Source organism: Anabrus simplex, chromosome 2, assembly GCF_040414725.1.
Source record: "Anabrus simplex isolate iqAnaSimp1 chromosome 2, ASM4041472v1, whole genome shotgun sequence".
NCBI classification, from domain to species: Eukaryota; Metazoa; Arthropoda; class Insecta; order Orthoptera; family Tettigoniidae; genus Anabrus; species Anabrus simplex.
The window spans coordinates 717,018,743-717,045,616 of record NC_090266.1 but is presented as its reverse complement, the minus strand read 5'-3'; the positions used below and the strand labels follow the sequence as shown (position 1 = coordinate 717,045,616).

At 41.4% G+C, this 26,874-nt stretch overlaps 1 protein-coding gene across 1 annotated transcript in view; it reads right to left on the bottom strand.

Annotated features, from left to right (window-relative positions):
- Positions 1 to 26,874, bottom strand: part of Fim (plastin-2 Fim) — a 241,543-nt gene that overhangs the window by 4,731 nt on the left and 209,938 nt on the right. The window contains exon 11 of the mRNA XM_067141346.2: positions 11,354 to 11,455. Within this exon, the coding sequence (XP_066997447.1) occupies positions 11,354 to 11,455 (102 nt within the window). The remainder of the gene's footprint in view (positions 1 to 11,353; positions 11,456 to 26,874) is intronic.

The following is a 26,874-nucleotide window of genomic DNA, read 5'->3' as shown; positions in this document are numbered from 1 at the left end:
TAAGCACTCTCTATCCCGATATGCAGTTTAAAAGATAGAATAGATACTAAGTGTCTTTACATTTTAAGGAAGGTTACATTATGGAAAAACTTCGGACCCGCCCCGAGAGTTAAACTGCTGAGCTAGCAAGGAAAGAAGTTATTAATCGGCCATTACCTTGTTGTTGACTGCTGCCGAAGAAAGAGGCGCTTCCCGCCCCCTGCTGTGTACTTTACACACTAAAAGATGGAACAGAAGTGGCGCAGAGACCCTAAAATCAGCAGTTTATATACTCTCGCGGAAAGTTCAAGGCGTTTTTGGAATGAGAACACCCTCCCACCAAAACTTTATTGGTTAGGGATAAGCAGCATATTCAAGTTGGGGGAAGATACATCAGATTGGTCAGAAATTAATTAAAGAAATTCGGGATTGGCTAAATACAAAGCAAGGGGAAAGAGAGGGGTATACAGCCAACTTAAACAATAACAGAAAGAAATTTAACAAGAAACAAACTTTTGAAATAAAAATTTCTCCAAAAAGCAGTTCTTTCACTTCGCACTAGGGTGCACCATTGTAGTTTTTCAGTAGTGTCCTCTAGAAGAGAAAGTTCACACTTCTTACTACAGGTAAAACAAAAATACATCAAAAATGACACAGTTCAAAAACACCAAAATTTCCAAGTAGTGACATCTTCTGAGAAACTTGAAAATTAATACCGTAGATAAAGTTCAGACTTCCTCCAGCAGAGGAGTTTCAACTGGCGCAAATTTTAAATTAGCGGCGTGGAGGTGTACCGCCCGGTACAGACCTCCCCCCTCAAAAGTTCCTCCAGGGGTGACACATGAAATTTGTTTGAAAACCAGGTCCAAGTTATGATGTTGATATGGAGATTAATTGCAGAAGCATTTATCAAAATTGTTGAAATTTGATTTAATCCAGTTTAAGAAATTCTCGTAGTAACAGCTGAAGTAATGTCTTTATGTTTGTAGAAGTTAAATTCAGAAGGAAATCTTTAGTTTCTAAGTTGAGGAAAAATTTTCTAAGTCCGCCAGGTATTGCAGAAAAATCCAAGAAAAGGTAGTAATGTTGAACTGGAATGTCAATATAGCTGGATATGTACTTCAAACGTTGATGATTTTAACGGCCAGACCAGCCGCCACTGCTTGCGTTCAGAGGAGGCCGCCCGGGCCTCTCAAGTACCCTGAGATACCGCTCGCCCGCACTATGAGAGGAGCAGTGGTGTTGAAGCACGCCGCGCCCGCGGTAAACATATACAGGCTGCGGGCAAGTACCAGGTCGTGCGCCGCACATCAGCCTTGGCCGGGAGGAGGGCTCCGGCTCGCCGTACACTGGTCGACCTCGCTGGAGGAGAGGGGGCCCTTCCTCTATTCCAGTAGCGGTACGGCGCCGCGCGGCTGCGGGGGCACTGAAACATTAAAGCTAGGCGGCAGAATTTTTGTTGGACCAGAATAATAGTATGGTACATTCATTGTGGAGAGGTTGAGGGGCCAGCGGCGTGCAGAAATTCATTTCAGATGCGAGCCACTGTGTGTAGTGGAGCAGGAGACGGGAGCGTGGTAATGGCCGTGGCAACGACAGGATGGCAGTTTAACGGTTCGGGGAAGGTTTTACAAAAATGCTTACATATGAAACAAAATATTATAGAAGGGGCAGAATGCCTTAAAAGTGAAAATTCAAAAAAAAATATAACCTTCATATTCCTTTCAAGATAATATGAGGCAAGTTAGCACAGAAATTATACAGGTTTCACCTGCGACAGGTGAACCCTAAATATCCTCTCGGTGGCTGGATTGCTTAATAACAACGTAACCGGCGTAAGGAAATCGAGAATGACACACGGCCCATGAAATCTGGGGGCAAGCTTGCCCGCGGGAACAAAATTCTTGACCATTACCTGGTCACCTACCTTCAAATGGGTGGGTCTCCGTCCACGATCATACCTTTCCCTAACCTTTTCATGAGACACCTTAAGATTGGCTTTAGCCTTCTTCCAAAGATCTTTAATGTTGTCCGGATCTATTGTCTCAGGTAGAATGTCACTCAGAGACCAGAGGTTAGAGAGCGGCGTGTTGGGAACGAACTTGAACATCAAAGAAGCTGGAGTAAACTTGTGAGATTCATGAACCGCCGAATTCAAAGCAAAAGCTAACCAATGCAGGGACGTGTCCCACCTAGAATGATCTTCATGATGATAGGCAATAAGCGCGGACCGGAGATTACGATTAACCCGTTCAGCCAGAGATGGTTGAGAGTAATAAGCCGAAGTCGTCACATGAGAGATGGACATGTCAAAACAGAATTTACGAAAAAGATTTGATGTAAACGCCTTAGCATTATCAGACGCAATGTATTGGCACGGACCAAAAGAAGCAAAAATAGAATTTAAGCAAGTAATGGTGGACTGAGCGGTAGCCAGCTTAGTCGGAAATAACCAGGAAAATCTTGTAAAACCATCTACGCATACAAAGATGAACTTGTTGGCATTTCCCTTTGACTGGGGGAAGGGTCCTACATAATCAATATACAGGCGTTCCATGGGGCGCGAAGCCTGATGCGAAGACAAAAGGCCTACCTTGGTGGACATGGTGGGTTTACTAAGCAAACAAGATTTACAAGCTTTTACTAGTTCACGGATTTCACCGTCCATACCCTTCCAGATGAACCTTTCACGAATCTTTTCACGAGTTTTAAAGTTTCCAAGATGCCCCCCTAATGGGGTCTCATGATAGTACTTGAAGATCATAGGCACAAGAACAGCTGGAACGACAACCTTCATCATCTTATCATGTCTCGAAGGGCAATATAGAACACCATTCCTCAGAACATAAGGGACAACATGTTCCCCAGAAGAAAGGGTTTCCATTATCGGAGCCAGCGTCGGATCTTCACGTTGGTATTTCTCGATATCCCTAAAGAGCATGGGAGCATCTGTTAAGATGGCATTAACACCAGATAGTATGGATTCGGGAGGTGATGAACTGTCGACCGGTTCATGGGTCTCGACGTCGTTGGAAAACATACGGCTGAGTCCATCAGCAACAACATTTTCGGTACCTCTGATATGCCGGACATCGAATTGGAAGGCAGAAATACGGATGGCCCAACGGGCTATACGACCAGTACGACGCGGCCTACCTAAGACCCAGCTTAAGGCTTGATTATCTGTCTCCAGGTCGAATTTGACATGTTCCAGATAGAGACGGAACTTTTCTAAGGCAAATAAGACTGCCAACCCTTCGAGCTCATAGATAGAATACTTGGCTTCTTGAGCCGATAGAGTCCTAGATGCATAGGCGATGGGTCGCCTCCCTAGTTCAGTCTCTTGAAGAAGGACTGCAGCAACTGCTGACGACGACGCGTCTGTTTGGACGATGAATTTCTTCGAGAAATCCGGCATAGCAAGTACAGGGGCATTACAGAGAGCTAATTTAAGATCTTCAAAAGCGGCTTGTTGAGAAGGTCCCCACTCGAATTTGATGCCTTTCCTACGAAGAAGGTTCAAGGGCGCCGCTCTATTAGCGAAGTTAGGAATAAACTTCCTGAAGAAATTCACCATACCAATGAACCTGGCGATACCTTCGATGTCCTTAGGGGGTTTAAAATCACGGATGGCCTGTGTTCTCGAATGATCGACTGCAACACCATCAGGTGACACAATATGCCCTAGGAATGACATAGAGGGCTTAGCAAAGGCAACCTTGGACAACTTAACAGTTAACCCAGCCTTACGAAGGCGTTTGAGAACTTCTCGCAGATGATCTAGATGTTCTTCAAAGGTCTCCGAAAATACGACGACATCATCCAAGTAGTGATACAAGTACTCAAATTTGATGTCGGAGAAGACCCTATCTAGAAGCCTAGTGAGTACAGCTGCTCCCATGGGGAGCCCGAAAGGCACGCGGTTGTATTCGTATAAATTCCAGTCCGTGGCAAACGCTGTAAGATGTTTAGACTCTTCCGCTAGGGGAATTTGATTGTAGGCCTGATTCAAATCCAAGATGGTGAAGAACTTGGCCTTACGGAACCATGAAAAACAAGAATGAAGGTCGGGAAGGGGCACAGATTGTAACACCACCTTCCGATTGAGAGCCCTATAATCAATGACAGGCCTGAAGCCCCCTTGGGGTTTCGGGACTAGAAAAATAGGTGACGAATACGCCGACTTAGAGGGCCTAATAATACCATCCTTCAACATCTGATCGATGATTTCTTTCAGAGCCTTCATTTTAGGTGGAGATAGCCTATAAGGTGGAAAACGGACAGGAACTGAATCCGTGACCTCAATTTTGTATTCAATAAGGTCAGTAACACCGAGAGTATCAGAGAACACCTCTGGAAATGACTGACATAATTTATGAATACTATCAGCCTGCTCCTCAGGTAGATGTCTAAGGTCTAACAACATCTCATCCTGGGTAGGCGAAATAGATGAACATGATACAGAATTACACTTTAACAAGGGGATTTTACAATTGGACGCAAATTTGAATGTGCACGACTTACTCTGAAGATCGAGCACAAGACCAGTGTGAGAAATGAAGTCAGCTCCCAATATGATGGGGCAAGACAGGTGCTTAGCCACAAACAATTTGATTTTCCATGTAAATTTAAAAATACGAATTTTGACATTTACAGAACCTAGAATTTCCAATGGAGATGAATTAGCCGAAACATATTGAACAGGAGATGAGTCATAGTCAGGTAGTTTACAAACAGATTTCAATTTAGAATACCATTCAGCCGAAATAATCGAACAAACACTGCCTGAATCTAAAAGAGCTGTTACAGGTTCATTATTTAACTCAAGTTTGAGAAAAGGGACCGGTGCGGGGATATCCGCCGCAATCCTAAGACACTCTTTGGGGCATTCAAAAGATAGATTTGCAGATTGAACATTCCCTGAATTTACGACCTGTTTGCCAGGGGCTGAGCCTCGGGAAGATGGATTAGTCGACTCAGCCGAAGCTTTTGATTGTTGTTGGAAGTTGCACCTGAAGTTGAGCAGGAGGGGGTGCTATTCGAATTGGGACAATTCTTGGCGATATGTGAGAAAGCCCCACATTTAAAACAGCCTTGTGATGAACCAGCTCCATTCCTTGTCCCACTAGGCTTGAGCAATGGGCACTTGTTCCGAAGATGGTCGGGCGACCCGCAAGCATAGCATTTACGAGGTGTGACTGGTCGGCGAGGAGGAGGCCGAGGATTACCAAAAGAAGGAGGGGGTTCTTTCGCGACACGCAAAGAATCGGCGTATCTAACTCCTTCCGCTGAGACGGCCAATGCTTCAAGTTCAGAGAAGGTTTGCGGGCACGCCGCGAAACACAAATATGACGTATAGGATGGTGAAATTCCTTCTACAATAGCCTGTACAATCTGATCTTCACGAAAATGAAGAGCAAACACCCTAGTATAGAATTTAATATCTTGGATGAAGTCTGCCAAGTTTTCATCCAAACGCTGTACACGATAATAGTACTTCTGAATAAGGGAGGACCTGGCCCTAGCCGGGATGAAGTTAGCTAGCAAGTGGGCGTGGAAATCCTCAATAGATGATTGCTCGGCAATGGCTCTTACTATTTTGTCTGAGAGAATACCAATTGCATAGGGATAGATGATTTGCAAAATCTGACATGGGGAAAGAGAAAACACAAGGGCATGATCCTGAAATTCAACTAAAAATCTTAAAAATGAAATTACTTCACTGGTGGTATTAACGGAAAACTTAGAGATACCTCTGAGCAACATTGCCAATGGATGAGGCAAGCTGCTAAACCCAGGTGACATAGTAGGTAAAGGTTTCAGTGGCAAGGAAGTTAATTCAGAACGTATATTATTCAACGATGCACGGCGTTCAGACTCGTTATCCAATGGGGCTGAGATAGTTTGAGCAGCAACGGTTATCCTATTGACTTCTCCCTTAGGAGGCTCTTCCTCGCTACCTACATTCATCGTGGTGGGTTGATCAATTTTGGGAGGAACTTCCCCAGTTAACAATTGAGTGACCTTACTAGATAATTCAGAAATACTTTCAAGCAACGTACTAGCTTCCTTCCTCTGAATGTCATTCAACTTCAGAGACAACAGATCGTTAACTCTATTTGAAAAATGATATAGCCTGGCTTGCACACGCTTAATTTGATTCGGAGAAGGATCATCTTCGTCAAAAAAACTAACTACCGATGCTAGCCCAGTAGTATTCTCGGTGATCGTGGAAAGAGAGTCGTCAATTTCTTTCTCTCCCAAATTGGGGATGGAAATGGGCAAATCAAGGGACTCTTGTTGGTGTCTATCGCAACCGTGCCTCCAGATTGCACATTTCTGATAGTTAACTCATAGATCAACTCCTCCTTACGCAAATAGTTAAGATGGAGAACATCGCGAGGGCCGGGCATGATGACAGAACAATTTTGAAACAGGAAAGATCAAAAATTCCAGCAACTGAGAAAATTGTTAGAGTTTGAATCCAAGCAATGTTTAGCCGTCAAAAGGGGCTAAATTGAGACCCATTCAACCACGCTCTGCTACCACTTGTTACCGTGTTTTTGTGGTAGGTAGAGGTGAAAGAAGGTGCGGGGGGTGAACAGGTCTCAGGCTACGAAATTAAAGTGAATTTAAAATTTAACAAGGTTATATTTTCTTTTCAAAATTAAGAAATAACAAACATGGCAGGTACAGAGTAGCAAGGCAACAAAGGTGCAATACAGTATTTACAGGATTTGGGCTTCGAGCCCCGAATTCACACTTCTAGGGCAATTAGCCCAACTTTACTCCAAAATAAGTTTTTCACAGAGGGGCAGAAAACCCCATTCATGCCCAGGAGCACTTGCTCCAAAATTACACCATAAAGCCTCCACGAGGCATACAACCATCAATTTTCAAGAAAAGAGCCCCTCGCTCTCAACTTTAAGCCTATCAAAGGCCACACCAAACTCCACCTTCAAGTTGTCCTCTAAGGACATAGACACAGGGGCAAAATACCCAACCTACTGAGGCCTATTAAGTGAGAAAAAGGTTAATTACATGACCTCAAAAATAACCAATTGAGAGGAGGCGACCTGCACTCCTAATACATTTGTTTAAAACCTACTTGGCACTAGGCCATTAATGCAAGGGCTAATCCCATACTAAAGAGGTGACTTTAGAAAGGAACAATTTACATTACGTTAAAGAAGAATAGGTTGAGAAAAAATAAGTTCACCTCAAAACAATATGAGTGGGAGCTCGAGAGGGTTAAGCACACTCTATCCCGATATGCAGTTTAAAAGATAGAATAGATACTAAGTGTCTTTACATTTTAAGGAAGGTTACATTATGGAAAAACTTCGGACCCGCCCCGAGAGTTAAACTGCTGAGCTAGCAAGGAAAGAAGTTATTAATCGGCCATTACCTTGTTGTTGACTGCTGCCGAAGAAAGAGGCGCTTCCCGCCCCCTGCTGTGTACTTTACACACTAAAAGATGGAACAGAAGTGGCGCAGAGACCCTAAAATCAGCAGTTTATATACTCTCGCGGAAAGTTCAAGGCGTTTTTGGAATGAGAACACCCTCCCACCAAAACTTTATTGGTTAGGGATAAGCAGCATATTCAAGTTGGGGGAAGATACATCAGATTGGTCAGAAATTAATTAAAGAAATTCGGGATTGGCTAAATACAAAGCAAGGGGAAAGAGAGGGGTATACAGCCAACTTAAACAATAACAGAAAGAAATTTAACAAGAAACAAACTTTTGAAATAAAAATTTCTCCAAAAAGCAGTTCTTTCACTTCGCACTAGGGTGCACCATTGTAGTTTTTCAGTAGTGTCCTCTAGAAGAGAAAGTTCACACTTCTTACTACAGGTAAAACAAAAATACATCAAAAATGACACAGTTCAAAAACTCCAAAATTTCCAAGTAGTGACATCTTCTGAGAAACTTGAAAATTAATACCGTAGATAAAGTTCAGACTTCCTCCAGCAGAGGAGTTTCAACTGGCGCAAATTTTAAATTAGCGGCGTGGAGGTGTACCGCCCGGTACAATAAGTATATTAACTTCCTCCGAGATTTCATTCAGATTATGTGCCGGATTACATTTTTTGATCAATATTTATGAAAATATTTACAAAAATATTAAATAGAATGCATCATCCAACATCCAACTCATTCAATATATTACTAGGTTTTTATTGACAAGACAACACGTCATGCTACAAGAGGCATATACTATTTATATAATGGTTTCATCATGTCCTTACCGTTTGTGACTGAAGATGTCTCGAAAGCAGGTTGAAACATGTCGCATTAACATATTTAAATGTAGTCTTATAAATAACGATGATTTATGGTATTTTAAAGGATGTAAGGATTTCACAAGTTAAGTGCCAAGATTTTGTTGTCACATTGTCTGACATTCCTTCCAAGCATATCCCATACCATGCATGAAATATTGGTACTGATTGTTCTGGAAATATGCTCTGCATTGGCAACAATGCGGCGTGAAGGGATTGCTTATCGTTATTCCATTGTTTTCTTGATTGTGAACATATTATTTGTGTATGTTTCAGACAAACAGATATGGAATGTCATGTTGAGAAAAGTGAGCACTTCCGGCACATTTTACTCTTCGAGTTTAACCAAGGATCCAGGGCACAGGAGCTGCGAGAACAATTTGTGAAGTGTATGGGAATGAAGCAATTGCTGAAAGAACAGCACAAAAATGGTTTCCCGCTTTCGAGCAGGGCAGTTGACTTGTCTGATGATCCAAGTTCTGGAAGACCTTCAGATTTTGACGAGAATCGCTTGAATGAGTTGCTTCATGAGAATCCTCGTCAAACAATGCGGGAAATGGCGCAAGTTTTTGAATGTGATCAGTCAACTATTGTACGCCATTTGCATTCGATGGGTAAGGTACAGAAATTGGGTATATGGGTACCACATGTGCCGAGTGACTAACAAAAATCAACAACCAGTCTTAATGCTCCATGATAATGCTTGTCTGCATACAGAGCAATTGACCAAAGGTGTGACTGTTGAACTTGGCTGGCAACCTCTTCCTCATCCTCCGTATCACCCTGACCTTGCCCCCTCAGATTTTCATCTTTTCTGCTCTCTTTCAGACAACATTCTGGGGCAAGTGTTTCCTCACAAAGCTTCTCTTGACCAATGGCTAACAGATTTTTCCCAGTCAAAACCAAAACAGTTCTACAGGCGAGGCATTCAACTGTTACCTGAACGTTGGCAGAAGGTCAGAGTGGAGCTGAATATATCACTGAGTGATTGTGAGATACAGTGCGTGACAGTGATAGTAAAATAAAATATAAAATATAAGAACCACACAAACTTTTGCATCAACCTAATACATAAATTGCACCTAAAATGAGATATTTAATAAAAATTAATAATCGTAATTTTATTAAACACCTGGAAGTCCTAAAATGGAGTTTATAAAATCCTAAATTTCTTTTTTTAGCACCTTAAATACATTCCCTAGATTTGACTGAACACAAGATATAAATTTAAAACAATTTTTGTTACCTAGAAAACAGAACCACACTAACAACTTTGAAATTATGCCATTTTGTTCACCTACAGATAAGAGACATTTAATACACTTATTAGGTAACATTTTAATTAAAGAAAATAGTAACCAGATTTAGTTTGATAGGCACGCTTACAAATTTCCATATGATAATTAAAAACAAAGGGCCGATTGCAGAAACAATGACTAGTTTTAAGCCTTAGACAACACCTTTCTAAACAATGTCCAGCTTGATCACCATCCTCCATTGCATAAACAATGTTCAGCCGGTGTTTAGCTAGACATCGTTTAAAGTCTCAATACTGGTTCGAAAATGAAGACAGAAGTATCTTTCATGCAACTCCTTGCTTGCCGCAACCAATGAAATTCGTTGGTGCGTGTGCCAAACGTTAGTCAGCTGTTGTCTTCTTACACATTATTCAAATATGGCTAAGCATGACTTGCCCATAGATAAGAACATCGCTTTTGATGGAAATAAAATCTCATATTATTATGGGCCGATGACCTTAGTTGTTAGGTCCCTTTAAACAAGCATCATCATCATCATCATCGTCGTCGTCATAATATTACAGACACTAAAGTGACACGCCACTGTTCGAGGAAGTGTAGCTTTGATTACAATGTAGTTATAGTGAGTGTAATCAAAATTGCTTCTGGGAAGGGAAGATAAAACTATTTTACTGTGTAACCGAATGAGTTGTACGGCCCATATAGATGTAGCTTGCATTCTAGAGATCATATGTTCGAAACACATCATCGGCAGCCCTGAAGATTGTTTTCTGTAGTTTCCCCATTTTTACATCAGGCAAATACTGGGTCTGTTATTATGGCCACAGCTCTTCTTTTTCAGTCCTTGCCTTTCCCTATCCCACAGTTTCTGAAATCTTACCTGAAAGAGCGCGACGATTATCCGGGGGGGGGGGGGGGGGACATACACACACAACCTACTTTTTAGTGCCACTATTATGTGTGCTTACTTGGCAGACATGTAACAACTTAATCCCTCCCAGTTGACGTATGTGACAGCCCTCTGATGATCAGGACAAGTTATTCTGATATGTATGTAGTCGAAACGACCTATAATTCCGGGGAAATTATCCCAAATATAATAAAATATATCAGCTGCCAAGGACTGTAGTCGAGCTGACAGTTACTGGACTGTCCCTTGTGTCATATGTTTTATGCTACATAACCTCTAATTGTGATTCACTTCTAAAATTTGAGGTTAAACAGTATTCTCGGCAGTGCTTAAACATGGCCGGTTTAACATTGGTTTTAGACAGTGTTTAAGTGACAAATAATATCTTTGCAGTGCAGCAGCCATACTTAGACATTGTTTAACAGTAAAAATCTTCTAAATACCATTTCTGCAATCGGTGCAAAAACTCCAGTATTTTAGGTTTAAATTTAACATAAATAGCATTTTCAAACACCTCTACAAACCACCCACACAACAAGTACAATGTAAATAGTCTGCAGTAAAATATCAGTAGGTGAGATATGTTGGCATTGTAATGTCATAATCTCAATTACAAATGATCATGATAAGGGGCAATAGGCTTTCCTTTATACTAACTGCTTGGTAATTCTACATCTAAAACAAGTTTCATACATCTACATTGGAGGAAAGATTTTACCAAATACACCTAACTGTAAATGTGAAATAATGTTACTGTTTTTACATCCCACCAACTACTTTAATGGTTCTCAGAGATGTCAAGGTACAGGAAATTTTTCCCTACAGGAGTACTACTGATATGAGGTCGATATATTTGAGCATCATAAAATACCAATGAGACTGAGCTGAGCTCAGAAACTGCAAATGGCGTAAGTACATACCTCTTCTGGTCCTCCATCTCTGACAAGGTCATAGTTGATAGTGCCTGGCTTAATGGAATCAATCAAGTCTATCACAACCTTTGCATCACCTATACTGGAATCCTAAAACAAGAGAAATTGAAACATGTGAAAAATATTCAGACAATAACCCTAGTCACTCACTCACTGCTTCCAAGTGGGAAGAACATAGGTTGAAAAGACAAAACACAGTGAAGAACCCAACTTACAGAAACAAAAAAGTGTTTAGAAAGATGCAGCTACAGTAAAAAGGGCAAAAGATGGGCATGGACTATGTATTAAATAGGCTATGTCTGTTAAACAACTCAGCTGGCATAAAAATCTGGACAACACAAATAAGAGATTCAAAAAGTCTCCCAGCAGATTTATATTTTTGTTTCAAGGATAACATCACAATGTTGTCAGCTGGACTGGACTGCTTATATGTTCCAACTCTGTTTCCTTTCTCATGTGAAGAGTTTAGAAGCGACAGGATATTTTGTGCACATTGGTTTAGTGGTAAGTACTGTTTAGAATGTTTATTGTCCAATAATATTGTGATGACTGGAGCCCGGATATTTGGATTTTTAATTTAATTTTTTATTTTTTTACTGGACTGCCATATGAAAAGAGAGGCTTTGGCACATTTGGGGGGGAAAATACATTTTTTATTTGCCTGTTTAAGTCCTTGCTGCCTTCTTTTTTTTTTTTTTTTTTTTTTTTTTTTTAAAGACTTGATGCCCTTTTCTTCTGTCTTCACTGTTCAATATCATTTTCTTCACATTACTTGGAATATACCATTTCAACTTCCATTCCTCTAAATACTGTCATTCTGTCTATGGTGCGCGATTCCACCACTTGCCCAGTCAGAGTCAATTTAACAAGTGGGTCTACTGTGCTGTTTGCTGTCCTGAAATCCCTAGTGTCGCTAGCGCCTTTCTCTTTCGTTTCACAATGGCACCCTACAATGGGTGGGCATCACTACTATCAACAGCTGTTGCAGAATCTAGCAGACAGCCCAAGTTCTCATTAGATTTGGGTAAAGCTTTCATCAAAATCAGAATTCCTTTCTGGAAGGTTGAAAACTGAATGCCGAGAACTTTTTTTTTTTTTTTTTTTGAAATATATGTACCAAGTGTAACACCGATGAAAAAAAAAAATAGGTACTTGCCCATATGCTACTAGAATGCAATCCAAAATATTAACAGTAAGGTTTGTGGAAAGCAAATGTGTGTTTCAATTGATGAAACAATGGATATAGTGGGAAGGTACATCATGAACGTTATTGAAGAAACAATAGAATCTGAAGATTGAATGCCCTAGTACTTCTGCTAACATCTGAGCAGTTAGAAGATGTTGATGATGCTTGTTGTTTAAAGGGGCCAAACTTCTAGGTCATCAGCCCCCAACGGTATGAAATGAGACGAAATGTAATGACAATTTAAAAGTCCAAAATCATCCACTGACCAGAATTCTAAACATGATTAACAAGAATAGATGGATATGAATTAAAACAATCAGTGGATCTGACACGTAATGCCCTACATTCCCAGAAACTAGCATTAAACAATAGTATTAATGACCAAGGGACTGCTTCTAAAGCACAATCCTGAATCGATGATGCTTGTAGTCTAAAGGGGTCCAAAATCCACATCATTGGCCCCTCATAATGGTACTTAACACTAGGAAAGTAGAACCATGGTATTTGTCATGGTGCAGTACTAATCAAAAGTAGCATAGACTCGCAGTATTCCACACATTATGGTACTACTCACAGGTAATGTAATGCGCACATGTAACACAGACCTACGGTGTGTCTCACAATGCCAGGTAACGCAAACCTATGGTGTTCCTCACATAGGTGTACAAATCACAGGGACTCTTACTATCCCGTAGTGTTCCTCATATAGTGGGTACTAATCGTAGGCAAGGCAGACTCATGGTATCGCTCACCCAAGGTGTTGCTCATAGAGTGGTACTAATCACAGGTACTGTAAAACTCACCCTAATTCACACACTGACACTACTAATCACAAACCTATTGTGTACCTAACATAGTGGTACTACGCGCAAGTAAAAGCGACCCATGGTGTTCCCCTCGTGGTGGTACTAATTACAAATAGTCTCATGGTTCTAATTTGATCATCCCTTGGTTGCCCCTTTTAGTTGCCTCGTATGACAGGCAGGGGATACCGTGGGTGTATTCTTCACCTGCATCCCCCACCCACAGGGGGATGGGAGTTTGGTCCACGAGAGCTATTTTATTTCATTCAAGTCCACCGGCAAGCCGGTTAGGACCCCCCTATCCGCCACCTGGGACGCAACACGTGTGAGGATCACCTCTCCCCCTGCTACGCCAGCATAGTAGGTTCGTGGGTTAGAAAATGTTAACAGCACTATTATTGCTCAGTAATTCACTACCTCTCTAAGCCATTTTTGGCCTAAGGTTATTCATCACAGTGATATCCATCTTTGTTATAATGGACAACAGATGCAGCACTGCTTACAAAAAAGTGTGAAGACCTTTAAAAATTCTCCTTCCAGAAATGGTCCACGTGACATGCTAAGCTCACAGGTTTCCTAGAATTGCAGAGAATGTGAGCAGTTCGTTATCCAACATAGACAAATTAATTTATAATGCTAAGGGGACATTTGTCTAAGCTCCATCTCGAATCCAGACCTTCAAGGAGGTTGCTCCCGAACTCGCATTACCTTCACAGCCAGTGTTAACAAGATGGATGATATGTATTTCTGCAGACATGAACTATTCAGGCAACTCTGACAAGATACCTGAAGCGATTGGCGTGTTCCCTGAAAATTACACTGCATCAATACATGGGGCAAATAAACTTATCACCTTATCTTATTTTCCTGCCGCTTTTTCCCCCCACACCTGTGGGGTCGCGGGTGCGAACTGCGTCGCACATGTGGATTTGGCCCTGTATTTCGGCCGGATGCCCTTCCTGATGCCAACCCTATATGGAGGAATGTAATCACTATTGCATGTTCCTGCGGTGGTTGGAAGTATGGTATGCTGTCTGAATATGACGAGGAGAGTGTTGGGATGGACATATACACCCAGTCCCCGAGCCAGAAGAATTATCCTGATTTATGAATTTCATTTTCCGTATTGATATTTACCAATCGTCATAAAAGGAATGAAAAATTCCACCGAAGGGTATTGATTAGGTGGAATTTTTCTTTCCTTTTATGACGACCAGAAGAATTAATCAGAAACGACTAAAATCCCCGACCCAGCCGGGAATCGAACCCTGGCCCCTCTGAACCGAAGGCCAGTATGCTGACCATTCAGCCGAGTCGGACTTATCACCTATGCGAGTATCAGGAATGTTTTGTCTTTCATAGCAAACTATTACAGCAAATTGCCAGAAGTAATCGCAATGCTGTACCTTAATTAAGGCCATGGCCGTTTCTTTCCACTTCCTAAGCCTTTCCTATCCCATCGTCGCCATAAGACATATCTGTGTCGGTGCGACTTAAAACAAATAGCAAAAAAGAGAGAGAGGGGGGACGGTGCCTCTTGTAGCTATACGAACACTGTTGAAGAAACTATGAACCTTACTGAAGCTGTTCTAGATGAAATAGGAAGTGCTGTCAGTGAAAAGTGCACACGAGTTTGCCTGCAAATCTAGGTTTACAGAAACTAAGGCAAGTTTGCCAAATATTGAAAGGTGATCTCTCAGTAGATGTAGATATAAGTCCATATATATTACCTTGCTTTAAATACACTCCCATCACATCAGCAATCTATTCCTGCAATGAAATGTATTTTGTCTGATAAGAGGCAGAGTTTAAGTTCTGAGAATTTGAGGAAACATCTCGAGGCAATGTGCAGCAATGTAAATTAAGGTAGCAGCCGTGGTCTTAATTAAGGTACAGCCCAAGCATTTGCCTGATGTGAAAAATGAAAACCACGGAAAACCATCTTCAGGGCTGCCGACAGTGGGATTCGAACCCACCGTATCAGCCATGCAAGCTCACAGCTGCACAACCTTAACTGCACGGCCAATTCGCTCGATATATTTGGGTATTTGAATATTAATTCAATAAACAAATACCAATACTCTTAGTTTAGTGAATTATTCCATTTTTGAACAGACAGCCGTAAGATCTTTTACACTTATGGGTTAATTTTAAGGAGGAATTCTAGAAGATTAGTCCATAATACCCAGTGTAGTAGTAGTAGTAGTAGTAGTAGTAGTAGTAGTAGTAGTAGTGGGCGACATGATATATAATTAAAATTTTAAAATATATCCACTGACTAGAGTTAAAGAAAATGGTGATGAAAAATGATTATGAGATTAAAACAATCAGTGGATCTAATTCACAATGCCTTATTTTCTAATAAAATAATAAAAAATACACGTAACAAAGGAATAAGGCATTGCCTGGTAGTACAGATATAAAATTCACGTTAGACGTTAAAATAACACATTAAAATACGCAACACAACCTAAAATAGTCAATGGGATAAAAGCGCAGTTAACACAAATGCACTAGGACAAAGGACATCATTACACACGACAAAAAAAGACCACTATCCCCTCATAAAATGGATGACGAGGTCTGCTGACAGCTCGTCATCTCGCAGGATGAGGGAGATTGTACTCGGGAGGTTAAGCCTACGGCGCAGATCGACCAGGTCCACACACTCTGTAAGGATGTGTACCACAGTAAGATGGTCGCCGCAAGTACACACCGGAGGGGGATCTCCTCTCAATAGATGGGAGCGAGTCAGGATACCATGGCCGATCCAAAGATGACATACCACTGCTTCCCTCCGAGAAGCCCGAAGCGAAGACCTCCATACCTTCATTGTTACTTTTATCGCTCTCGGCTTATCTGGAAGTGGCATGGCCTGCCACTCTATCTCCCAATGGGACATAACCAGATGTCTCAGCTGAGTGCGAATATCACTTGCCGGAACCTTGTAAGGCAACGGGGCAGTGTAGCTGCCTCTTTTTTTTTTTTTTTTTTTTTTTTGCTAGGGGCTTTACGTCGCACCGACACAGATAGGTCTTATGGCGACGATGGGATAGGAAAGGCCTAGGAGTTGGAAGGAAGCGGCCGTGGCCTTAATTAAGGTACAGCCCCAGCATTTGCCTGGTGTGAAAATGGTAAATCACGGAAAACCATCTTCAGGGCTGCCGATAGTGGGATTCGAACCTACTATCTCCCGGATGCAAGCTCACAGCCGCGCGCCTCTACGCGCACGGCCAACTGCCTCCTTGGCAGCCATATCTGCTAATTCATTTCACTCTACACCCATGTGGCTTGGGAGCCACAAAAACGTGATTCTGGTGCCAGCATCCGAACACCTGGCCAGCAGGTCCAGGATCTGCTGCACCAGAGGGTGCCGAGGGAAACAGGCATCAATAGACTGTAGCGAGCTCAAGGAGTCAGCACACACAAGAAAGTGTCGGCGCTCATCAGAAAGTGCGTAGTGCAGACCTTCAGAGATAGCATAGAGCTCTGCAGTGTACACACTACATGTTTCCGGGAGAGCAAAAAGACACCTATCATTGTCGACAACGAACGCACAGCCCACCTTCGTTTCTGTCCTTGAACCATCTGTGTAAACGATGACTGAACTTGGATACCGGCCAACAACGGACAGGAAGAGCCTCCGATAAATCGAAGGGTCCGTGTTTTCCTTGGGGCCAGTGTGCAGATCCAGGATTATTTCAGGTCGTCGTACTACCCACGGAGGTACCCCACTTGGTTGTCTGCTGACAAGCCAAGGAAACGAAGGTACATGAAACAATCTGTGACTGCTATCCAAGCGTATTCCAACCGGCCGCATTGCTCGAGGATAAGCTGTGTATAACCAACGGTTTCTATTATTGAATACGCAAGGATAGCTTGGGTGAAGTGGCATCTGTTGCAAATTAGCAGCATACGCCAGAAGGAGCTGCTGGCGCCTCAGGTGTAAAGGTGGCACACCAGATTAAGCGAGTAGGCTAGCTATAGGGCTTGTTCGAAAAGCCCCCGTTGCCAACTTAACCCCGCTGTGGTGGATGCTGTTCAGTTTTGAAAGGACACTTGGTCTTGCTGAGCCATATGCTGCACTGCCGTAGTCTAACTGGGATAAAATATGTGCCCGATAGAATCGTAGGAGCACCGTACGATCCGCTCCCCAATTAGTGCTGCTAAGAAATTTCTGCTATAAAAAAGGAGCCTAAGAAATCGGTACGTGTCAACTACGGGAAGAGCGACATTTCCTAGATAAAGTTCAGGAGGATGACGAGTACGTTGACGACAAAAGTGGACAACACAGGTCTTTGCGGTGGAAAACCGAAAGCCATGTTCTAAGGTCCACTGCTCCACTATCCTAATAGCTTGCTGTAATTGTCACGCTGCGACTGCCATATTACGCGAGCTATAGTACAGAGCAAAATCGTCAACATATTGCGACGGTATTACTGCTGAACCAGCAGCAGCGACAATACTGTTTATGGCAATTGCAAACAGAATGACACTAAGAACCGATCCCTATGGGACTCCATTTTCTTGAACGTGGTATTGCGAATATGTCCTCCCTACTCAGACACGGAATAGACGGAGGGACAAAAAATTTGCAATAAATACCGGCAAGTTACCTCGGAATTTCCATTGATGCAGGATGAAAGGATACCATATCACCATGTGGTGTCGTAGGCCTTCTCTAGGTCAAAGAAAACAGCTACCAAATGCTGTTTGCGGAGAAACGCATCCTGGATAGAGCTCTCCAGGCATACCAAGTGGTCAGTGGTTGATTGAGCTGCTCGAAAACCACACTGGTACTCTGACAAGAGTCCTCTTTTCTCCAGACACCACACAAGTCAGCGATTTACCATCCTCTCAAATAGCTTACACAGGCAATTTGTAAGGCAAATAGGTCTGCAACTTCCTGCATACTTAGGATCTTTGTCAGGCTTAGGGACAGGAATGACTATGCCCTCTCACCACTGAGACGGAAAATCAACCTTCATCCAGATTCGGTTGAACATACGAAGGAGATATAGAAGACTGTCCTCACTAAGGTGTTTAAACATCTGGTTATGGATACTGTCTGGTCCAGGAGACGTGTCCTTGCAAAACGCTAAGGCGCTGCGGAGTTCCCACTCCGTAAAGGGCACGTTATAGTCCTCTGAAGCTTGAGTGGCAAAACTGAGGTGATGACGTTCTGCCTCCCGCTTCAGCGCGAGAAAATCACTATGGTAATTCCCGGAGCCAGACACATCTGCGAAATGGCTAGCCAGATGGTTAGCAATCAAGAGTGGTTCAGTGACAATATTGCCTGCAATAGAAATTCCCGGTACAGAAGATGATCCTTGGATACCCGAAATACGTCGAAGTTTAGTCCACACTTGAGACGGTGGACTCTGTGACGTCATAGACGACACGTATCTCTCCCACAAAGCTTTCTTACTTTGGCGAATAAGAACTTGCACCTTAGCGTGGAGTTGTTTAAATGTTACCAAGTTGGTCACAGTAGGCTGTCTATGATAACATTTATGAGCACGATGGTGCTCTTTAATAGCTGCTGTTATTTCTTTGTTCCACCAGGGAGCAAGTTTTCGGCGAGGAGTCCCTGAGAAGGACGGAATGGACTCCTCAGCAGCAGCAAGAATAACTTGGGTGATGTATGTTATTTCCTTGCCGACGGTCCGCCTGATATCGTTAGAGACAGCTAGTGATGTATACTTTGGCCAATCAGCATGTTTAAGATGTTTTTTTTTTTTTTTTTGCTAGTTGCTTTACGTCGCCCCGACACAAGATAGGTCTTATGGCGACGAGACAGGGAAGGGCTAGGAGTGGGAAGGAAGCAGCCGTGGCCTTAATTAAGGTACAGCCCCAGCATTTGCCTGGTGTGAAAATGGGAAACCACGGAAAACCATTTTCAGGGCTGCCGAGAGCGGGGTTCGAACCTACTATCTCCCAAATACTGGCCGCACTTAAGCGACTGCAGCTATCGAGCTCGGTGTTTAAGAATCCATTGAGGGGGGGGGGGACTACCTCGACGGATTTTTGTTTCAACAAAGTAAGGATGATGGGAAAATGGTCACTGTCGCAGAGATCATTGTGTGTATTCCACCGAAATAGCGGAACCAACGTTCGGCTGCATAGACTTACGTCTATGTGAGAATATGTGCCGTAACATACACTAAAGTGAGTTGGCTCCCCTGTGTTCAAAACACACAAATCCAGTTCTGTTACTAACTTTTCCAGCTCTCGTCCCCTGGGGCAAGGCGTCTCAGAGCCCCATATGGGGTGGTGGGCGTTAAAATCACCCAATAAGAGGGAGGTGGAAGCTTATCTATAGGATCAGTGACATCATTTATGTTAAAGGGGCTGGCCTGGTGGAAAATAAACGTCACACACTGTTGCTATGACAGGAAGCGGTACCCGCACCGCAACTGTTTCCAGTGGGGTCCTTAGAGGAACCTCTTCGCTACAGGTACCAGAACGAACAAAAATACCCACGCCACCAGACGCCCGGTGGGCATAATATTGTTCTGTCGAGTATAGTCTGAAATTCCTCTAGACCGTATGATGACCTGGTCTGAAGTTTGTCACCTGAACACAGACTACACTCGCCGCGTACTCACTAATGAGCTGACGTAGCTCAAACATTCCTATAACGAGGGGAGAAAGTCTCTTCCTTCCATCTGCATTACAACACAGTACAGTGACTATCCTTGTACAATTTCCCACCATGGCACTTCTATCATAATTCAGAAATGCCAACCCATGCCGCGTCGCAAAGTATTCTAAGACTCATTTATGCATGTAGTTTAAAGGAGAGTTTAAAACCTTTTAAATGCCATGGAAACAACTATTTCCAAAATGTATCCAACAAGGTACAATTACATTATTCATATAATGCACTTGGATAAATCACTGGCAAACAAAACCTCACGCAATGACAATGACGAGTTTCAAAAACGAGGACAAATTATGCTGACTCCCCTGTACAAATTCTTTATCTTTTGGATTACTGTACTGTTTCCCCTTTTTTAGACGCTTTGTACTGTGACATATCATATATGCCTCATGGATATGTATGTGCAATATTGCGTAACACTGTGGGCTCATTTCAAAAGGGATTGCTTTGCGTTTTTTTGTTTGTTTTGTTTTTTTGCTAGTGGTTTTACGTCGCACCGACACAGATAGGTCTTATGGCGACGATGGGATAGGAAAGGCCTAAGAGTTGGAAGAAAGCGGCCATGGCCTTAAATAAGGTACAGCCCCAGCATTTGCCTGATGTGAAAAAGGGAAACCACGGAAAACCATCTTTAGGGCTGCCGACAGTGGGATTCGAACCCACTATCTCCTGGATGCAAGCTCACAGCCGTGCCTATAACCGCACGGTCAACTCGCCCGGATTGCTTTGTGTAGGAGGCAGTCAGTAAACGGAAGTATTCTGGACCACGTGAGGTTGGAGACCAGCCGGTACCTAGCCTAGTAACAGCATTCAGTTAAAATATTTCAAATAAGTTACCAGCGAGTGTCACAGGATCGCCTGTGTGTGGCACGTTTGAAAGATACCAATCGCGGGCTTGGAGGCGGAGTTTTTGGCGGCAGGGAACCCCAGAACAAATAAACCCAGATCTACCAACTTTGATTACCGCAGTGCTAGACCATCATTTTACGTACGAAACCTGTTATCAAGCCTATACTCCACGGTTTTGATGTGTCCAAGGAGTTAGTTATGAATTTACAACTACATGTATGTAGAAATATTGTTTACTTTTAATCCTGGTAAAGGAATGACATTTCAACGGATCAGTGCTCTGTCCCCAGTTAGCGGTTGAACCGTCAAGGTATTGTATCGAGGGAGTTCCCCGCGTTTGAATAAAGCCAGTGAATCTTTAAAAGAGCGAGGAGCAGGGGAAGTGTCCTCATTCTCATTCAGCTTCTGATTCTCAGTCGTGCTGGTAGGCAGTTGATGCGCCACTTATGAGTTTGTACTTTCACAAGTGACGCTTTGTTAAAGTTAGGTGTAAAAAGATTTATCGCTAACTATGAGACTTTATTTCAGACTAATTGAATACCTGCCGGCAAAAACATTGTAACCCTCACTTTTCTAGAATGCTGGGTTTCTGTGCATAAATGATTTATGCAGTCAGAGTGAGGCATGTAGGAAGTTATGTTGGCAAACATGTACGTTAAGCGCCTTTTTTTCTTTTGTTTAAATTTCGCACAGATTGTGTGGGTGCAGAAACGTTGCATCAATGGAGGAGGAAAGTCGTGTGTCTCCAAGCCCGAGTGTGTGCAACGATATAAATAGGGGACGAAAACGTAAAATTAAATATAGTAAATGGAAGAGGAATGAAAAGAAATACAAGCGGAATTCAGGGCAACCATATTTGGCCCACAATAAAAAATCAGTGCCTGGGAAAATCCTTGTTGAACAGGCGGGTGCAAAAACGTTGTAAGCCAATGTAAGAAAGTCAATGTGTTTAATGGGAGATTCATATGTCTTATATTTTAATGCGTAATCAGAGTTTTTATTCTCGACTGTATTATATAGGTACATAATGTATTATATATACTGTATATGCATATAAATATGTCTTGCTCTCTTTACAGATTTCTCATTGCATTCATTAAACAAGGTATTGCCTGTATCTGCGGAAAAGAAAGCTAATCTGCTAGACGTGTCGATACATTCATGGAAAATATTGAGGTTTTTATGAGAACCTAAAGACAATGTGAAGTGACAATGTAATGTTTATTCATCATTGCCAAACATTCTCGCAACAATATTGTTGGTGTTGAGTGAATTCTGTTAAACAATGGATACTGCAAATTAGAAGCATGGTTTATGTTTAATTATTTTTATACAGAATAAAAACAATAAATAATATTAAAAGCTATCAATATTTTTGATAGTTTTAAACGTTGTAACCCGCAAAAATGTGTTACTTCCGTTACAGTTACAACCTTTTTGGCATGGACGTCCAACTATCATCTCTTATATCTTGATTTTAAAGTCGCACATTGTCAAAAGTATCATGCATTAACAACTAGTGAACTTATTTAAACTAATTGTCAATGGCAGAATAAGCATTCACAAACAATTTGCTTGTTTGTTTTTTTTTCTCTCCTGAAAAATTTGCATTTTGAGGGTTACAACGTTTTTGCTGGCAGGTATTCAATTAATATGCACTATCCCTGTGCAACTGAACTTATTCAAAACCGGGAGTGAAAAGTACGAGTTGTGAGACAGTTACCTCTGCCCTGAGTGTACGGAACGGTATTGCCAAAGTGCAGGCTTGGCACGGGAACTATTAACTGTGAAAGACTTTATAAGACAGTATAAATTAGCGATATTACAAAGCCCGCGGATTTAATTTGCATTGGTGCGATGCATAAATTATAATCGGTTCGTGTACCATGGTCGCGAGAGTTGCAAGTGCGTTCAGTTATTTACCGCTCCGTGAATTACTATGCCTGGGACTCGAACCCTGAAAAAATGGTGTGTGATCAGGACTATTTCATATACCGGATGTCACTCTGAACTAGCCATTCTTTTAGGTATAAGCACAAAGTATTCATGTGCTTTGAGCGGAGAAGAAATTATAACATTTCCATTGTAAAAGCACCACATTTTAAAGACAGTGATGGCAGCAACCAGGACCAGCAGTGTGTCCTCTAACGTCATACAGTGTGTTGCAATGATGGCTTAGACGACGAGACGTAGCGGTCTGGTGACTGCCATGAAAGCAGAGACCGGCACAAGTTAAAGATGGCTAAATTATAAGCATGGCTTAGATAGAAAAATTTGCCCAGTTTAATCCTTTGTAAATATTAAATTAATGTTGAATGTCAGACTTTTGGAGCTGAGCTGTGGTTTAGTTTGAAGTAAAGTAATGGTTGATTCCAGGGGATATGCATGCTTGAGCCCTTGGTTGCTTTCTTTGTGTGTTTTCATTCTATTGGATGGGAAAGAGGGAAATCATTAGGTCATAGTTACGAGTGTGTGTCTGATATGTTTATTTTTCAGTGTATTCCATTATCTCTGTCATGTTATGAGATGAAGGATAGGTTCTTTTATTGCGGAGGCTTTGAGGCCTTAAGATCGACTGGGAATGTATGTCAGTAGGGTATAGATTTTTTAATGCATGAAGCATGCGACATTGTACAGTTAGTATCTTTCAGTCATGCAAAGAGGGCAAGCTAAACGGGAATATGGTGTAAGAGAGATATGAGAGGAAGGCAGGAATTGCCTGAGAGACAAATATTTAATACAGGAGTGTTAAGACAGGATTGAGATACCTGTGAAAATTTGGTAAAGGGGAAATTGTGTGTTATAGCTGCATATACAGACAAAGGCTTGAATTGCCTAAGTTGTTCATTGGTACAGAATGAGGTCGAACTCACGTACTGCAGGGAAAAAGACCGGAGGTGCCTTGTGTCTTACAATGAAGCTGCATATGTATAGAAATGTGTGATAGAGGCCTTATTAATGCACAGTGAAGAGCATTGAGATTTGAGCGGAGGCCTAGTTATTTTATGATGAATGGAGCAAAATGTTGCAGCGCTGAATGTTGAATCCCCATGTGATAAGTCTCCTCTAAGGGAAGCCTCGAAAAGCACAGTTATCTGTTACCATTCTTTTGTCAGGTAGGGCAAGTTACAACTGGGAGTAGCAAGAAAGTGGAAACGGAAATAGGCCCTAACATGCCCGTTGATGTAATCTACCCTTGACGCATTTGTAACTGGGTCAGGATTCCTAGTGGCCCCCAATAAGAAGAAGTGCATTATTTAATGTATATTTATTTCAGATATTCAGATACACTGTGGTTTCCTCCTCGTATATGCATTTTTATTTACAGATTTTATAGAGTGATTTTGTGTTCATATTTGATTGTGTCATGTTATTTTATCAATGTCTATGTGTCATCGTTTCAATGTTATTTAAATACTTGTGTCTTAAATATAAGCCCGAAGCTAATTTTAATGGGATGTCAGCTTCATGCTGTCCGATTTGCGACAGAACAGTCTGTTTGTAAATTCAGTGTAGTTGTAAGATAGTGACCCCTGGATTAACTTGTTTTGTTGATGACAGTTGTAAATATATGTGTGTAACTATGGATCGGATCTAGTATAATTTTCTTCTATCGTGGGATGACTTAAAGGACGTTTATCTGAAACGAAACCCATGCGGGATATTAGGCATTCTGAACTTGGCAGAGTCATCTCAAAGTGAACCGTAGTGTTCCCGAAGATTCAATTATGTATATGTTTTACCTTAATTCGGGACGTTGCCGGACTTTTTATGTACTTTGTCTTTAATTTGTTTAACGATGTGGCCGGCACATTTATTTTGACTTGGCATTTATTTGTGCCTATTTCAAGTATTTTCATTTGTTTACTTTGATTGTAGAATTAATATTCGGCAATGTGCTTAGTTAATAAATCCATTTTATTCCCTATAATGCTTCTTATTCACGTAGTTATGTTGCTATTACCCATTCATATACCCATGGTATTTGTGTCTTAGATGACAGTTTTATTTATCGCCCTATTTTTTCTTTATGAACCGTTAACACGCAGCTCACCGACGGCGCCGGCATATTTTTCGAGGATGGGAACGGCACAGTACTTGCACGGAAAGTGCCGGACGCCCTTAAAACATCTTGCCTAACTGAACTTTCCTACAAAGAGGAGAGCAAGTCTCTCGCTTCCGGTTGCATGGCGACACAGTACAATGACCCTCACCCTTGTACAATTTCCCGGCTGGCACATCTCTCCTTTAAAACAAAAAGTCAGTTTCGGCTCTGCATAAAGAAATGCAGTTTTATAGGCATTGACAATATTGTTCGATGCGTACCGAATAATTATATGAGCCACGCCTTTTCGCCAACTGTGGGCATCGCCAGTGTTCGCGGATTCTTCTTCTACACACACTGCCTGCTACATGATATTGTGGCATTCTTTAAAGTGCTGAATACAAATGAATTCAGATTTCACTTGATCTTAGCATATATGAAGCACAATGTAGACACATCAAAGTGAATGAATGTGCAGAAAGCTACCCCTGCACATCCCAGAAGACTCGTTCTATCATGACGTGGATAAATTTTGAACTTAAATTACTCTGTAAAATACTATTTCTTTTAAATGTAAAGGCAGTTTTGAATTAAAAGTCTGAATTTTGGTAATGGGAGAGACACTGTTCTTCAAATTACGAGTTATCTGTATTTTGAATTAAACGATTTAAGTAACAAGCAAAATCGTAACTAATTTTTCCGGGAATGATAGCTTCTTTGAATTAGGCAGGATTTTGAATTAACAGATTTTGAATTATCGAGGTCCTACTGTACTTACATGTAATAATGCATGTTTGGATAATATTATTGTACATTTTTCAAGAGATATGTATAAACTTAAGACATGTTGGAGGGTGTTTCGCAGATCATGACCCCACTACTTATATCATTATATTTTAACCAGCCTGACATAATTAACATTGACGAACCTGTTCTGATGTGGGTAAAAAGTCAGAGTGATGATTATATTAACCTATTTATAGAAAATCTGAACAAATTAGCTGGGGCTTCGTATTTGAATTTCAAATGGAAGAAAATGATATTGAAACTGTATTTGGAAACTTTTAGATAAACTGGTTGATCTGTGGCATTTATGTTCACCTCTGGTAAAAATTAGTTATAATGGTAAACTTAAAAGCAAGAAGTTGAACTGGTATACTGATGAATTGACTCAGTATAGAGAATGAATGCTTTCGTTGTAGAGAATTTATAAAAACTCTTATCAAGGAGGAACCGAGCAGAATGGTGAGTATATTGAGAATGTATCCAACAAATGCAAGGCAGCATGGGATGTTATAGTACACGAAAACATCCCTACTCGTACTCAAGACACATTCCTCGATCCTGAAGAACTGAATATTTATTTCTTAAACTCTGTAAAAGAAATCGGAGAGCAAATTAAGACAGCAGGTACATCTGAGAGTGACTTTCTTCATAATCAATATCCCTGCCAAAACACTTTCCATTGAGTTGAAATCACACCTGATGAAGTAATTACAGTTAGCTTAAAATTATCAAACTCCAAGAGTATGGATTGTTATTCGTTATCTAATTAAATCATCAAAAGAATAATATTTTTGATTTCTGAACCTCTAGCTTTTACTTTTAATAAGTGTTTATAGAGTTTGGATTTTTCCTGGTTTACTCAACATTCCTGAAGAGTTTGGATTTTTCCCGGTTTACTCAACATTCCTGAAGTTATTCCAGTTTTTAAAAGTGGAGACAAACAATTTCTTCAGAACTATCATGTGCAGTCTCAATTGTTCCAATAATTTCTAAAATATTTGGATCACTTTTGTACAACCAACTTAGCAACTATTTTGGAACCTACAATTTCCTATCCGACAGTCAATTTGGGTTTGGACAAAGTAAATGTACTACTACTGATGTTCTTGAAATTGTTAATCAGATATTAACAGATTTTGAAAACAAGCATGCCATCTCTTTGGTGTTATGTGATCT